The sequence below is a fragment of the Oncorhynchus clarkii genome, chromosome 7 (genome assembly GCF_045791955.1).
Source record: "Oncorhynchus clarkii lewisi isolate Uvic-CL-2024 chromosome 7, UVic_Ocla_1.0, whole genome shotgun sequence".
NCBI lineage: Eukaryota > Metazoa > Chordata > Actinopteri > Salmoniformes > Salmonidae > Oncorhynchus > Oncorhynchus clarkii.
Window position 1 is genome coordinate 62,773,686 of NC_092153.1, and position 16,655 is coordinate 62,790,340.

The 16,655-nt window shown below is 42.7% G+C and overlaps 2 protein-coding genes across 3 annotated transcripts; one reads left to right on the top strand and one right to left on the bottom strand.

The window, feature by feature from the left end:
* The first annotated feature begins 2,325 nt into the window (after positions 1–2,325).
* Positions 2,326–5,723, top strand: LOC139413630 (uncharacterized). 2 transcript variants are annotated; one of them, XM_071161241.1, is made up of 4 exons: positions 2,326–2,895; positions 3,747–3,875; positions 4,073–4,455; positions 4,545–5,723. In XM_071161241.1, the coding sequence occupies exons 2-4, from the start codon at positions 3,764–3,766 to the stop codon at positions 4,722–4,724; spliced, it is 675 nt and encodes a 224-aa protein (XP_071017342.1). In that variant the 5' UTR covers positions 2,326–2,895; positions 3,747–3,763; the 3' UTR covers positions 4,725–5,723. The 2 variants fall into 2 exon arrangements, with proteins under 2 accessions (XP_071017342.1, XP_071017343.1); XM_071161242.1 differs by having other exon boundaries at positions 2,547–2,895; positions 3,721–3,875.
* Positions 5,724–5,819: 96 nt separating this feature from the next.
* Positions 5,820–13,386, bottom strand: LOC139413629 (NGFI-A-binding protein 2-like). Its single transcript, XM_071161240.1, has 8 exons — positions 13,258–13,386; positions 12,960–13,093; positions 11,265–12,182; positions 10,990–11,123; positions 10,230–10,281; positions 9,450–9,564; positions 8,445–8,630; positions 5,820–6,843 (listed from the first exon to the last, which is right to left on the bottom strand). Exons 1-8 carry the CDS (start codon positions 13,325–13,327, stop codon positions 6,746–6,748), a joined length of 1,707 nt encoding a protein of 568 aa, XP_071017341.1. The 5' UTR covers positions 13,328–13,386; the 3' UTR covers positions 5,820–6,745.
* Positions 13,387–16,655: the final 3,269 nt, after the last annotated feature.

The window sequence follows — 16,655 nt, forward strand, 5'->3', positions numbered from 1 at the left end:
TGTACCTACCCATAAACATCAATGCCTTTCTTAAAATCAATAAACCTGCATATTTAGCTAAAAGAAATCCAGGTTAGCAGGCAATATTAACCAGGTGAAATTGTCACTTCTTTGGCATTCATTGCACGCAGAGTCAGTGTATATGCAATAGTTTGGGCTGCCTAATTTGCCAGAATTTTAGGTAATTATGACATAACATTGAAGGTTGTGCAATGTAACAGGAATATTTAGACTAATGGATGCCACCCCTTAGATAAAATACGGAACGGTTCCATATTTCACTGAAAGTATAAACGTTTTGTTTTCGAGATGATAGTTTCCGGATTTGACCATATTAATGACCTAAGGCTTGTATTTCTGTGTGTTATTATGTTATAATTAAGTCTATGATTTGATAGAGCAGTCTGACTGAGCGGTGGTCGTAAGCATTCATTCAAACAGCACTTTCGTGAATTTTGCCAGCAGCTCTTTGTTGTGAGTCAAGCATTGCGCTGTTTATGACTTCAAGCCTATCAACGCCCGAGATTAGGCTCGTGTAACCGATGTGAAATGGCTAGGTAGTTAGCGGGGTGCGCACTAATAGCGTTTCAAACGTCACTCGCTCTGAGACTTGGAGTGGTTGTTCCCCTTGCTCTGCATGGGTAACACTGCTTCGAGGGTGGCTGTTGTCATTGTGTTCCTGGTTCGAGCCCAGGTAGGAGCGAGGACAGAGACGGAAGCTATACTGTTACACTGGCAATACTAAAGTGCCTATAAGGACATCCAATAGTCAAAGGTTAATGAAATACAAATGGTATAGAGAGAAATAGTCCTATAATAACTACAACCTAAAACTTCTTACCTGGGAATATTGAAAACTCATGTTAAAAGGAACCACCAGCTTTCATATGTTCTCATGTTCTGAGCAAGGAACTTAAACGTTAGCTTTCTTACATGGCACATATTGCACTTTTACTTTCTTCTCCAACACTTTGTTTTTGCATTATTTAAACCAAATTGAACATGTTTCATTATTTATTTGAGGCTTAATTGATTGTATTGATGTATTATATTAAGTTAAAATAAGTGTTCATTCAGTATTGTTGTAATTGTCATTATTACAAATAAAAAAATAGTCTGATTAATCGGTATCGGCGTTGAAAAATCATAATCGGTCGACCTCTAATCTCAACATCAACTTTTTAGAGGACAATGCATGAATCAGGCCTTCATGGTCAAATTGCTGCCAAGAAACACAAGCAATTGACATTAGACCAGTGGAAATCTGTCCTTTGGTCTGATGAGTCAAAGTTTGAGATTTTTGGTTCCAATCGCCATGTCTAGGTGAATGGATCATCTCTGCATGTGTAGTTCCCACTATGAAGCATGGAGGAGGAGGTGTGGGGGTGCTTTGCTGTTGACACCGTCAGTGATTTTATTTAGAATTCAAGGCACACTTAACCAGCATGGCTACCACAGCATTCTGCAGCTATAAGCCATCCCATCTGGTTTGCACTTTGTGGGACTATCATTTGTTTTTCAACAGGACAATTACCCAACACACCTCCAGGCTGTATAAGGGCTATTTGACCAAGAAGGAGAGTGATGGAGTGCTGCATCAGATGACCCGGCCTCCACAATCACCCGACCTCAACCCAATTGAGATGGTTTGAGATGATTTGGACCACAGAGTGAAGGAAAAGCAGCCAACAACTCCTTCAAGACTGTTGGAAAAGCATTCCAGGTGAAGCTGGTTGAGAGAATGCAAAGGGTGGCTACTTTGAAGAGTCAAAAATAATGTTGTCTACTCCTGCCAGTTTACTAATCACTGGGTCTGACTACCATCATTACGCACACCTGGCACCATCGTGACACACCTGGACTCCATCACTTCTCTGATTACCTCCCTTATATGTTTCACTCCCTTAGTTCCATTCTCCAGGTAGTATTGGTTGTGTTTCATGTCCAGTCGCTACTCTTGTCTTGGTTTACTACATGATTCCATATGTGTTATTTCATTGTTTTGATGTCTTCACTATTATTCTACAATGCAGAATATAGTAAAAATAAAGGAAACCCTTTGAATGATTAGGTGTGTCTAAACTTTTGACTGGTACTGTATATCAATCTATATAAAGGAAGAGAAGCTTAGTCCTGACACCTGAGAGATAGATGCATTTCTTTATTTCAGATGGCTGTTGCGGCTACTATACAGATATAGACGTACAGGAGGCTAATTCGTTTCGATCAGAATATTTTTTTATAAAGATAAGCATAATATTGTTAGATTATATGAGTAACTCTGGTAGGCCTCAAACTGACTTTCTCACCTTAAATTCAACTGACGGAGTCAGTTGGAGTGCCGCGACGCACTGCCTTCAGGAAGTTTACCCAGGACACTCCTGGCCTGCAAACCAACATTTTATTTCATAATTGGTTAAAATTAGGTTACGGTAAGAGTCAGTTTTAGATGTTGGTTAGTCGTTTTACATGCGTATCCTTATCGAGATTCCCTAAAAACACACCTCTTCGATACAGCTACGACCGGAAGTGGCTTTTTTCGTAGCAGGTTTGGGGAATTTACGCAGCAGGTTAGGATAATTCGATTCCTAACCTGCTATAAAAAGTAACTATATCGAAGTTGCGTGTCCTTATCTCATATACTCTGCCTTTTTCCTGCAACAACTCAACTTCTCTGTTGTGCGCCTCTCATTGAAAGTTCAACAATGATCCGGTTAATGGTATTCATAACTGTTTACGAAGAACAACTTTTCCTGTTCCTGTTTCGGGGTTGATTTTGTTTCACTGGTAGGCTACAATCAACATTAGGACAAGTCCTCTGCCTCTTCTCAAGATATGAAAGCGTGTTCAACGTGATTTCCCGTTGTGTCATTGAGAAAGACCACTCGTATGAACGTAAGTTATATTAATCTTCACCTTTGTCAGTTTAAGTGCGTCCACGTCTTAAATGCCTGTACCAAAATGATCCGAGTTGACCTTATCTCATAAGAAATTCAATCAATGAAAACAAAGTATGAAGCTAGGGGAACAACATGCTTTGTTTTCAACAATTGCAGTATGTTATTTAACATTTAATGGACAGTCAATAGTATATGCAGGTTTTCAAATACAGCTCTTAAGTTTTCACAAAAATCATATGCACTTCAACATGTGAATGAAGTGGCGATTTGTAGGCTGGCTGTATCAAACACGAATGAAACTTTTACATTCCCTTATTAGAAAGCCTACAAGACATGTAATGGAATTGCCCGTATTTTCCTGTTATGTTATGAATGCTTTCTGTTTTATGAAGTGTATGAGTTCCTGTACAGTTTACAATTCTCTTCACAAATAGAATATGCCTCTTGAAAAAGACACGTGATTTTTATTATGCCTGAAAATAAAGGCGTTGGATAGGTATCGGTTGTATTTAGTACATTTAGAGCCAGGTATTTTTAGTTATACTGTAAAACGTGTTCAGTGATTTATGTGTTTGGACATAGACCCCACAGATGTTTTGTATGATAGGGCCCCATTCTCTCTCCTCAACTTGGTTCCCTTTTTCCTTATCACTTCCTTCTTTAGACTCAAGTTGAGGGAGGGAAACTAGACCTTGCACACAACTGACGATAGCATAACATGCTATATAGTATGTTACACTCACAGGAGCAAAAGTCTCACCTCAACATTTATTTTTTGGACTCGAAGGTGATCATTTTTCATGTACATTGTAATGTACAGGTCTCTTTTTCACTGGCTTTGTAAAGATCCCTATGCTGCTGAGATGGAGGAGGCGTACACAGAGCTGTACAGGGAGTTCCTCCGACTGCGTTCGCTATGTCTGAAGCAGGCTGCTCTACTCCAGCAACTCACAGAGACACTGAGGAGACAGCGAGGTCACTCCCATCTCCTTTTTATAGGATAAGAAATTATATGCTTCTCATACATGCCTGTTCTGCAGGTTCTTTGTGTTACGATGAATGCCAAAATCTGGGAATTCAGTGCGTACTGTATATACAATATAAATTAATCTAGTAGGCTACAATACAGTCAATATGTTTGACATACTTATAAGATCTGGTTCCTTCCTTAGGAGAAGCCCCTGTTCCTGATGGACAACCCAGCGTAATGGCACCAATCCCAGTCCAGTGCACCCAGGGTGGCCTGGGGTCTCTCCCTGCACGGCCAGAAACCCCAATGGTACCAACACACAACCCTGCTGCACACCGTGGCGGTATAGTCCTATCTGGGGCCTTTGGCTCACTCTCTGATCTCCTGGAGGGGGATTTGGGTAGACTACGGCTGGACTTTGCTCATCCAGAGACAGAAAGGAATGCGGTCCTCAAAGCCGCTCCCCTCAGGCCTCTGGATCTACCTGGGGGTAATAATGGAGAGGTGGCACCCTCCAGTGTCTCTGGGGACTCGAAGCAAGCAGGTCGATTTTGGGTTGATGATACGACCCGACAAATGTTCCGGGTAGGTTTCTCCCCTTGAATTCATATTTAAATGTTTTATTAGACTTAATCATTTGACTAGTCACCCCCCCCCCCCTCCTCCCCCCTTAGATGCCCTCGGCGTGTGGCTCCTTCTTGGACAGTGAGTTCCTGAGCCAGACCGGGGGAATGATGCTGATGTCAGAGGTGGCAATGCAGTCTCAGGTGTGTGACTTCTGCAATGCTGTGTTCCCTGGCTACACCACCACCAGGGGGGACTTCCTGCGCCACCTCCACACACACATCAGCTAAAACTTTGGTTCCATGTTGATTCAACATCATCGCATAGATTTTTGGGGGTTGAAATGACATGGAAACAATGTTGATTCAACAAGTTTTTTCCCCAGAGGGTTATTTTGTTGCCACAGTGATCAGTAATTTGCGCCATGGGTCCTGGTCAAAAGTAGTACACTATATCATAGGGTGCTATTTGGGATGCAGCCTTGGTCTTTCTCAATCAAAGCAGCGACGCAAAAGCACACAGCAGAACTCCTCAACGAGCCGCTATATTTAGTCTGCTCTCATCATGGTGGTAGGGGGTGCGCACTCACATGGAGTGAAAAGAGGGTGACATCACAGATACAGGTGAGTCATGAAGCATCGTTTGTACAGGATTAGCACTCAGCACAGAACTGGAAGGAACAAACAACTTGATGGTGGTGGTGATATTGGGGGGAGAGTGGGAATGTCTGTTTGGACTTAGTGCTTTTCTATTAGTTCCCTAATTGCTGGCAGCATTCGAATGACGAAGGCTTATTCAGCCTTATCGTACATTTGACTCTCATGCTCCGTCAAAAGGAGTGCAACAAATGGGGCCACAAGATTAAAACAATAAAATAACATTTATTGAGATTTAACAAAATAAATAATCTTCTGTTCAACATAACAAACTGAGGTTGTTTAATGCTTGTGAGGCAGGAGGTTACAGTTTAGGTACCTCATGGTAATAATGTGTGCATCCCAAATTGCATTATATTTCCTCTATAGAGCACCACCTTTAACCAGAGCCATATGGACCCTGGTCAAAAGTAGTTCATTATATAGGATATTGAAGGCCTTTTGGGATACAGAAAATTAAATGTCCTTGATTCATCCTGATTTCCTAATCATCCAAACACCTTTTTAACATTCATACCCAGTAACATCTGATGTTTTCTTAGTAAAAAAAAAAAACAGTTAAATTATCCCAAACTCCATTGTCAAAGAATTTAGTGTTTAATATGACAAACATACTGTATAAAAAAAATAAAACATTGGGAGATGATCATTCGTCATTGTTATCTAAGTAATTGCCTCAAGTAAGAGTTATGCAAATGGTTGTTGCTTGTAAATTATTGTTGCTTGTTTAAGCCTCAAGTTAAATCAAAGAATGTTGAGTTCACCAATAAATCTAATCTAAGGGCTCAATAATATTAACATATTAACATCCAAACCCACCTCTCCAAAAGAACAGTCTCAGTGGGTGTAAGTGACACTTGCTGCATTATTGGGAGGAAAATGCCTCTGAACCTGATTATCGTCTCTGTACACTTATTTCTGTTTATCATCTAGCTATCAAACGGTCAACACTCGAACGAGTGGCACTTTGCAAACCAAGCTTTAACGGCAGTGTCATTACAGATACTTATCCTCATCACAAGTCCTTTCTCAGTTACAACCTTGTATCAACAGAACAAAAATAGCACCAAAAGTTAGTCATGATATCAACATTTTGCATCCATTGTCCCGGGGGAGGAGGGGATTATTGGGATTATGTTCATAGGGGACAAACTGAGACATTGTCACATTATGTGACAAACCTCCCACAGTTGTGTAAGTGTTACAGTAGTCCTGTGGAGATGTGGCTAATGCTGTTTGGAGGGTTTGGGCACATTATATACAGAGGTAAAGTTGTAGAGCACCGGTTTCTCAATTTCAGTACTGGAGGGCCGTAGTATTTGCAGGTTTAGGATGTGTTGCCTCTGCCTGAACCACCCGATTCAGCCAATCGTGGGTTCTGTCCCAAATGGCACCCTATTCCCTATATCATGCACAGCTTTTGACCAGGGTTCTGATCAAAAGTAGGGCATTATGTAGGGTGCCATTTAGGATGTAGATTTGATATAGATTGGAATGATTTATTCCACGGCCCCTCCCCCATCCCTGTACTACTACTACTACTGTTAGTGGTTTAAGTACAGATGGAAAGCCTGCTGAGTTTGGCCCTCCAGGATTTAAGGTGATGAGAAGCAGGGTAGTTGATAGGTTCTCAGGATGATGAGTGGTTAGTTTCACTACTTTCCCCCTTGGTCCGAGTCATCTTTGGTGCTGCCAGGGCTGCTGCTCCTGCACACTGCTACTGAGCTCCTCCTCTCCGCCTTAGCCTCAAAGTCTGGAAGAGGAAAGATGAGGGCTGTTAACCTATATGCCTGACAGACAATATAATGACAATACATTATTACTCCCCCTGAACCTTTGAGTGCTTGCTATGGTCAACTGTACACCAATTAATGCATATTAGATTGGTTAGGGTCGTAACTTTTACGAGTACTTCACTTACTCAAAGTAATAAAACTGGAAATACAACAACACCATTCAACTATGGTAGCAAACTTTAATATTTGAAATGGAATATTAAATGTCAAATGTTTTGTCTGACAGAATGCGAGCCCACCTACAGGCTAATAGGATAACACTGTAGAGGGCGTAGGTGCAGTTAAAGTTTGGTCAGAGGAGACAGGTCGTGTTGAGTGAGTGAAACAGAAAAGGAGAAGGAAACCAAGGTGAGTGATAAGAACAAAGGACGACGGCGGGGAAGTGAGAGGGAGACCGACGTCATAGAGAGATGAAATGGTTGTTTTTCCCCCTCTGCTTACTTCTTAAGTAGAGGGAGAGGGAGAAAAAAAGCCTGTGCCATTTCCCTGCCCACAGGTTTTTATTTTTGTTCTCTGTCGCTCGGTGAGTCAATGCAACGCCCCTCCAATTACAGCCCACTCCTTCGCCCCCTCTCTCCATCCATCCCGCCCTTCAGCCCACATGCCTAACACACTGACGTCAGCCGAGGGGGGGGGGGTGTCTGTTTACCACCCCACCGCACTTCCTCTGCCCCTCCTGCTATCATTCTCTCTTCCTCCCACTCGATCTCCCTGTATCTTCTCCACCCTGCCTACTGTGACAGCCTAGTGCTACGGCACAGTAGTTTTATTAACATCTGAATGGCTGTACCTTTAACATTTTAATGATGCGTGATAAGGTGTGACAGGAAAGGGATAAGTACAATCATTTGAAGTGTCATAATCAGTTATTTACATACGCTACTCGACCTCATGGCAATTTGACTATTGACATCCATGTCAATTTTCAGTATGGTTTTTAGCTGATAGTGGGGAGGAGGTAGCCTATCCCCCAACTAATTTTCCTTCTTTCTCTCTTCAGTCCCAGCTAGTTAGAACTCAGACCTGGCTAGTGGGAGGAATCACAAGAGATTCTGACTCACTTGGGTTCAAACCGAAGATCCTTGAAACAGTCTTTAAATGACGGTAGCAAAACTCTCTGGCCTTTTAGCCCTACCTCAGTTTCTACTTGTTATCAATGTAAACGATACTGGCTACAGGGACAGTATGTTAAAGTGATAGTTCACTTCAAAATTTAAGTTTGTTAAAAAGATTCCGGCCTCGAAAGTGGTTTAATATCAGGATGAGTCAATGTCCCACGCCATCTGTTGCGTAGCTCTAGTGAGATTTGGCTGTATGTCTCAATCTCAAATTAATGGTTAAGATAGGCACCGTTTAAAAACAATGAAATGAGACGGTGCATATATCCTATTAATTTGAGATTGAGACGTAGCCAAATCTACACAAAAAAAATTGTGAGACCGAGTCATCTCAACATCACAAAAACCTTTTAGTCTGAATTTCAGGCCTATCACTTTAAGAGTGTTAGTATGATAACTCTTGGATGATAATGTTTGTAAGCCATTATTCAGAAAGTCACCTGTGGTATGTGTCCCCTCTGACCTAAGGCTGACCTTGCCAGCACGGTCATGTGACACCATCCTAGCCAATCGCAGCCCCTCATCCATGAGCGTTTGTTGCATGAGTTGGCGATTCCAGTTGGCAGGTATGGAGGTGTCGGTGGGGGGGCGGGGTGATGGAGATTGGTTGCACTGTGAGCCTACGTCTAAGACAGACAAGGTTAGGTGTGAATGCCATTTTGAACCAATCAAATATAGCTGCTTCTTGACAAGGCTGACTTTGCGTCCCAAATGGCACCCAATTCCCCATAGACCAAAACCGACACGTGCGCAACTATGGGGCAAAAAAGATGGGGTTGGCATAGATTGTTGACAAAATGTAAATACATTTTAGTCTCCAAATGTTTATTAAAAACAAATACATTTGCACAATGAGCACTTGTCTCTCAAATACATAGTTACAGTTGTTGATTCTCTAGCTAGCGAATTTTAGCCATATTAGCATAGACATGAGTCAAAACGCCTCAAAAGAATACATGGTATCAATAACAAGATACAAAGAGCTGAAACGAGCCACTTACAATTCCCCATATGGCAGCTTCTTGTCATTGTTGCTAGTTATTTGACTGTTCAGAATCATAACACCACATGGCCTTCTGCCTCATCGATGCTCACATTTTTTGTGACGATGTCAGCCAACCTATCCATTGGGCTACGGTCAAAAGTAGTGCACTATATAGGGAATAGGTTGCCATTTGGGACACAGCCTGACACTACAGAAAACATGAACTATTTGGGCTTGATTATAAATGGTGCTTTAAAGTCAGTGGGGCTCTGTGACATTTACAGAAACACATAAAGAATGTCTGGGAATGGAATGTGATTAAGTGACACTGTACAAGATCAGTGCTACATGTGTTCAACAATTACTGTATATAGTGTACATGCTAGACTTACTTGACTTAAGCCGATATACAAGCTAGTGTTACTAAGAAATAATATTTGGATCTGGACACCGTACATACCTTGTGTTAGGCTGTCCAGACTCTCTCCTGATAGGCTGTCCTCGTCAGCCCTCTGGGACACGCCCTCTGACCCCTCAACACCATGGAGGGAGGACACACACTCTGACACTATCATCTGAAACACACACACTTAACCATTTAAATACACAAAACATCTCAAACACACACTTCCACACTATCACCCGAAACACACCAAAACGTAATATTGTGTGTCTTACAATGCAATTACTACTGAAAAGTACCTATGGTATAAATTGATTTATGAACTGGGTGGTTCAAGCCCTGAATGCTGATTGGCTGACAGCCGTGGTATATCAGACCATATACCATGGGTATGATGAAACATTTATTTTTACTGCTCTAATTATGTTGGTAACCAGTTTATAATAGCAATAAAGCATCTCTGGGGTTTGTGATATATGGCCATTAAACCACGGCTAAGGGCTGTGTCCAGGCACTTCGCTTTGCGTCATGCCTAAGAACAGCCCTTAGCCATGGTATATTGGCCATATACCACACCTCCTCGGGCCTTATTGCTTAAATATTGTAAAGGACTAATTGAATTGTAGCCATGGTATAAATTACAGCAAATAAATTATTGCAATTTATTGCCATTACAGCTCATTCATTGTCTACCAATGCCGTATCCAATACATTACCAATATTATGTTGACAAAACAGCTTGTGTACACCCACAATAACACATTTAAACAAGAGTGAGAGAGTTGGGTATAGTTTTACTCTTTTCTGTTAGGGGTTCAGAGACTTAAGCCCACTCACCTCATTTTTTATTCTCTTTTGGGATGGTAAGCTGCAGTCATCTGCACTTGATCTGTAATAAGAGAAGGTATAATAAAGTAAGAAGGCAGTAAAAGAAGAGCAAACCTCTTGTGCAAACTCCAGGATTCAGTTGGTCCTGCTTTGTTCATTAGCAAGTAGTAGCTCACTATATCCAATTACAATATAAAAACTGATGTCGAGTAACCAAACCTCGAGGCTATTTGTGACTAAAAGTAAACACATACATTATTCATTGAGTTTGAAATATATGTTTTTGTTATTGATTATATGAGAAGCTTGAGGATTTGAATGTGCTTTCATTTTGTTGGTTACACAGTATGACTTTGTTTTTAAGCTGATGCACTGACTGCAGTGCTGTCTGACTAATAGCATGACCTTGGCTAGGCTTAGCTATGTGTGCTGTGGGAGTTCCCAGCTTTCCCTCTGTTCTATACGCCCACCTCTCTTCGCCCCTATGCTGCCTGCAACCACATAGTAGTTTCTCTACGATCATATCTTGTTGAGAAAAGGAATCATATATGCTCAAGGCAAAGCAGAGCATAACATTTGAATTTCTAATATCGTAACTCTATTTGGGTTTCTTTGCATCCCAAATGGCACCCTATTCCCTATGTAGTGCACTACTTTTGACCAGGGCCCATAAGGGATAAAACTTAGTTATAGAGGAAGAGACAGAGGGTGGGATGGTCATCAGATTGGGGTAGGGAAGACCTTAAACTGCGCAGGCTTGTGCCCTTACCTGGCATGCTTGAGTGTGGAGGTGTAGGCACATTCTCTCGCCACCTGTCTAGCCAATGAGAAGAGCTCTACCCGTCGAAGAAGCAGAGCGTTGTCACGCATACAGAACTGTGCAGCCGCTTCATTGATGATCAGCTGAACATAAGGAGGACATAAAATAAGGTGAAAGAGAATGTTAGAATGATATGATCAGCATGATAAAAAGAAGACCAGGCTCAAGCCTCACACATACCGGTACACAGAGACCTCTAATAGTAGAAACACTGATGCCCTTACCTCGTGATGTGTGAGCTGCTTGCCCTCCCTCCTCTTGGAGTCGAAGCGGCCGTAGATGAGGCTGTACTTACGGATCTCCTCCTCCTTGGCCACATCCTGGGGTGCCATCTTGAAGATGTGGCCCACAGTCTTGGCCATCTTCTTGTTCATCCTCAGCAGTGTCTTCACCTCTCTGGGGTCTGACCTGGGTAGGGTCCTCAGGAGCCTGTCCACGCTCTCCCCTACTGCTTGCGCCGTCTCCCCATCCAGCTGGCCCCCGGGCCAGGCCGAGAGGGCTGCCGGGGAGAGAGATGAGGAGGAGGCCGGGGGCGTGGAGGGACCTGGGGGACGAGGGGGGAGCAGAGGTGGGCTGGGCTGCTCCTCGTCCACCCCTGAGGCTGAGGCGCTGTTCCCGTCCTGTTCAGGGCTGAGCCAGTGGGGGTCCATTGGGGACAGCTTGTCCCTGTAGTGGGTGTCCTGGGGCTGCGGTGAGGCCTGGGAGCAGGGGCTTCTGGGGCTCCCACTGTGCATAGGGGTGAGGCATGCCCTGTCCTCTCTGTCACACGGTGACCCCGGCTGCCCGTTGCTCAGGGACTTCCTGAGTACTCCGGCAGCGGTCCCGCTACCACCCGTCCCATCAACCTTGAACAGAGGGATTCCCCCTAGGGGTACGTTGGCCAGGGGTTGGTTGAAGAGGGCTGGGTTGGCCGCCCAGTCGCGGAGGGCCTTCTGCAGACGGCGCACGTGCAGTGGCTTGGTTGCCATGCCGACCAGCGCCATGATTTCCAAGAACTCATCCTCTGCAGCCTCACAGAGCTGCTGCACGTCGTCGCCACCCTGCTGGATGAAGGTGTCGTAGTAGGCCAGCAGGTTGGCCCTCTGCAGCACCCGGTACAGTTGCAGCTCGCCCAGCGTGCGTGGCAGAGACATGGCGCAGGACTGGAGGTGGGAAAGAAGGAACAGACCGGAGGAGAGTTACTCAAGAGTCTTAAGTTTTAATAAATGGCTTATCAATCAATGGAAGGAGTATTGTGTTGTGTGTACAGAATGCTTTATTCATTTGTTTGCTATATGGTATAATCTATATGTATTGTTATTTTGGGTTATGTTTTCTTTGGAATGTTAGCAATTTTCTACCAATCTTTTTGTGGTGCGGTAACTACTGCTGTGATGCTATATCTGGGAACAGATGTCTCATATAAGAACACCTAAAGTCCATATCCATCAGATGTCTTATATAAGAAGACAATGTCAATATCTTTACATTTTTTTAAACCAAAATTACTAAATTAGAGACTTTTACTCCATTAGCCTACTTTTCCTGATAGTATATTATTATTGGTGGTAATCTTTGGCAACATTTCACATGTGGGTGCCCAACCCTTTATACCTCAAATATGCAGGATGTGTATGCATGGTATTATTGGGGAAATGTAGGCCTACAGTTTAGAAATGCACATTTTTTTTATCTCTTATTCAAGTTGTGATAATTAAAAATAGTTTGTCTACTCTTATGAGACCCGAATTTGATAGTTCATATAACGCACAAAGCGATGGTTACGAAAACAATAATTGAAAAAACTATGACAATAGTATTACGCGCACATCCGTCCAAGCCCAGTACCAGACAATGCATATATCTATGGAATTACACACGCATGTAAAATGTAATATTTCAGCATAAAACATTTAAATTACTCTAATGTAATCGCTTACCTTGTCCACGTCGTCCGACGGCTGGATTGGTAGAGGGGACCCGCGCTCACTGAGTGACCGAGTGGTGTCTCCAGCAACAGAATCCAGTTTTCGCGCAATATGTGCCGCCTCGTAATAGGCTCGATTCTTGAATGCTAAAGGTAAATGAGCAAAAGCCTTATGGTTATCTCACTTTTAACCTTGTCGAAAGTCCCATCCAATCCCGTTAAATTGTTATCAATGAAAGGGCTGAGACAAAAAAAAATAAGAAACGGTGATCAACAGAGCTATTGTACACAGCCTATTGTAAATACCTTACATTGATTTGTATAATCGCTCTCTTTCCCTGTACAATCGTTTTCTTTCTCACTTCGGAGTGGTGTTGCCATCAGCTAAATCCCTGAGCATATCGTAACTCGTCTGGATTCGTTAGCAGATATCCTCCCCTGACGAACCGTATTGGTTGCTGGCTGCCTTTTTGCTGGTTGTGTGGGTGCGATAAACCTGGGGGCGGACTGCAGCACGCCATCTGACCGAAAAAGAGCTTTCCTCTCCCGGTAGAGAGGCGGCTTTCAAATTGGAGATGTGGGAGGCGGGGGCTTGAAAAGCTGAGGTTTGCTTATTAACCCTTTCATTTTCTGATTTTGTCTGCCCACTTCGCAATAAGATGCACCTGTCTAAGCCTATTCAATACAAACTGAGGACCACATAGGCTACCATTCTGGTCAGTCACATAAATGTGTGAGGTGGGCTGTATGATACCCTATGCTGATAATAGCATAACCTTCGATTTAATTCATCTAACCTTTATTGCACTAGATCAGTTATTTATATTGGGTGCTGTTTCACAGATACATCGTATTGATGATATACAGCGCAGTCGTGTAAACAAAATGGACATACAGTAATAGCCTTGTGCGGCAGAATCATCAAGTGGGTGGCAAGTGGTGAAGGACTGTTTCCGATCGGTTGGGTAGATTCTCTGCATGACGCATAAGATAGGGGATTCCCCAATGATGCAACAGGCATCACTGTGAATTTGATGTACAGTAGTCCTACAGCGTTTGTTGTGATAAATAGGCTATCTTAAATTAATTGAACAAAATCCGAAGTTGATTTTGCGTAAATTAATGGCATTTAGGCTCCAACATGTCTGGCCATGGTTGTTTTGATTGGTTTAACTTGGGACGAATTGGTTAAATGGTTTATGTTGAGTAGGCCTATATGTTCACCACAGCTGTGTGATTTTGCACAAAGCACCATTGTCTATGTGTCCTTCGGGTCACCACGTAGGCGTTGAAGCATGCTGACACACGTTCTATCTGCGCCCTCTCAACCAAATAAGCAATCTTTTTTTAATTTATCAAAAGCTGTGTGTGTGAAAAGAAAGTCTAGATTATTAATGAAAACGAAACCATAGGCTTCACTATTTATACTAGGCTGAATAATTTCTATTAGGCCTACAGTCCATTCGGAAAGTATTCAGACCCCTTCCCCTTTTCCACATTTTGTTACCTTACATCCTTATTCTAAAATGGATTACATTTTTCCACCTCTCATCAATCTACACAAAATACTCCATAATGACAAAGCGAAAACAGGTTTTTAGATATTTTTGCTCATTTATAAAAATGTAAAAACAAATACCTTATTTACATAAGTATTCAGACCCTTTGCTATAAGACTTGAAATTGAGCTCAGGTGCATCCTGTTTCCATTGATCATCCTTAAAATGTTTCTACAACTTGATTGGAGTCCACCTGTGGTAAATTCAATTGATTGGACATGATTTGGAAAGGCACACACCTGTCTATATAAGGTCACACAGTTGACAGTTCATGCCATAGAAAAACCAAGCCATGATATTGAAGGAATTGTCTGTAGAGCTCTGAGACAGGATTGTATCGAGGCCCAGATCTCGGGAAGGGAACCAAAACAAATCTGCAACATTGAAGGTCCCCAAGAACACAGTGGCCATCTCTTCCTAGAGCTGTCCGCTTGGCCAAACTGAGCAATCGGGGGAGAAGGGCCTTGGTCAGGGAGGTGACAAAGAACCCGATGGTCACTCTGACAGAGCTCTAGAGTTCCTCTGTGGAGATGGGAAAACTTCCCAGAAGGACAACCATCTCTGCAGCACTCCACCAAGCAGGCCTTTATGGTAGAGTGGCCAGACAGAAGCCACTCCTCAGTAAAAGGGACATGACAGCCAGCTTGGAGTTTGCCAAAAGGCACCTAAAGGAGTCAGACCATGAGAAACAAGATTCTCTGGTCTGATGAAACCAAGATTGAACTCTTTGGCGGTAATGCCAAGCGTCACGTCTGGAAGAAACCTGGCACCATCCCTACGGTGAAGCATGGAGGTGGCAGCATCATGCTGTGGGGATATTTTTCAGCGGCAGGGACTGGGAGACTAGTCAGGATTGAGGGAAAGATGAACTGAGCAAAGTACAAAGATATCCTTGATGAAAACTTGCTCCAGAGCGCTCAAGACCTCAGACTGGGGCAAAGGTTCACCTTCCAACAGGACAATGACCCTAACCACACAGCTAAGACAACGCACGAGTGGCTTCACGACAAGTCTCAGAATTATTTTTTATTTATTTATTTAACCGTTATTTAACTAGGCAAGTCAGTTAAGAACTTATTCTTATTTACAATGAGGGCCTACCACGGCCAAAACCAGATGATGCTGGGCCAATTGTGCGCCACCCTATGGGGCTCTCAATCACGGCCACATGTGATATAGCCTGGATTCGACCCAAGGATTGTAGTGATGCCTCTTGCAATGTCCTTGAGTGGCCCAGCCAGAGACCGAACTTGAACCAGATCAAACATCTCTGGAGAGACCTGAAAATAGCTGTGCAGCGATGCTCCCCATCCAACCTGACAGAGCTTGAGAGGATCTGCAGAGAATAATGGGAGAAACTCCCATTGCTTGTAGCATCATACCCAAGAGGACTCAAGGCTGTAATCGCTGCCAAAGGTGCTTCAACAAAGTACTGAGTAACGGGTCTGAATACATATATAAATGGTTTATTTACGTTTTTTAAAATTTGTAATACATTTGTAAAAATGTAAAAAAAACAGTTTTTGCTTTTTCATTATTGGGTATTGTGTGTAGATTGATGAGGAAAAATATAATATTATAATAGTAGGCCTAATTGGAACAGAGAATTCTGATTTTCTTATGAATAAGAAATAATGATTGCCCTCTTAAAATATCAGATTGACTGTAGGTCAAATAAAGGTGATTCTGAGAGGTCTTCTGAGGCAGAGGACATCCATACTGTGTTCAGTCCATCCCACTTCCTTTATATCCATCCAAGGATGTCATGCACCCCAAAAATCTGAGGGGGCAAAAGTTACATGAGGATGGCGGGGGGTGGTCCGGAGGGTGCTAGATCCCCCATCTATAAATTGGATAATTTAGCATATTTCACCCGAATCAGCTTTTTTTTCTGCAATCTAGAGCCAGAATCATTATGTTTAATTCTATGTAACAGAAAATGTTATATTTCTCTGTATATCTAAGTATACCTCTTGAGCTGTCTGTATCCTCCTGACTGGTGGTTCTTTTTTTAAAGAAACTAAATATGCTTCTATGTATCGCTGCACAAATCTGGGTAAAATATGAAAGGAATGTGATTATTGTAAAGTACATCTAGTTATTTCTAAAGTCTACCAACCTTGCCAGCAGGAATGCCAGCTAAGATAGTT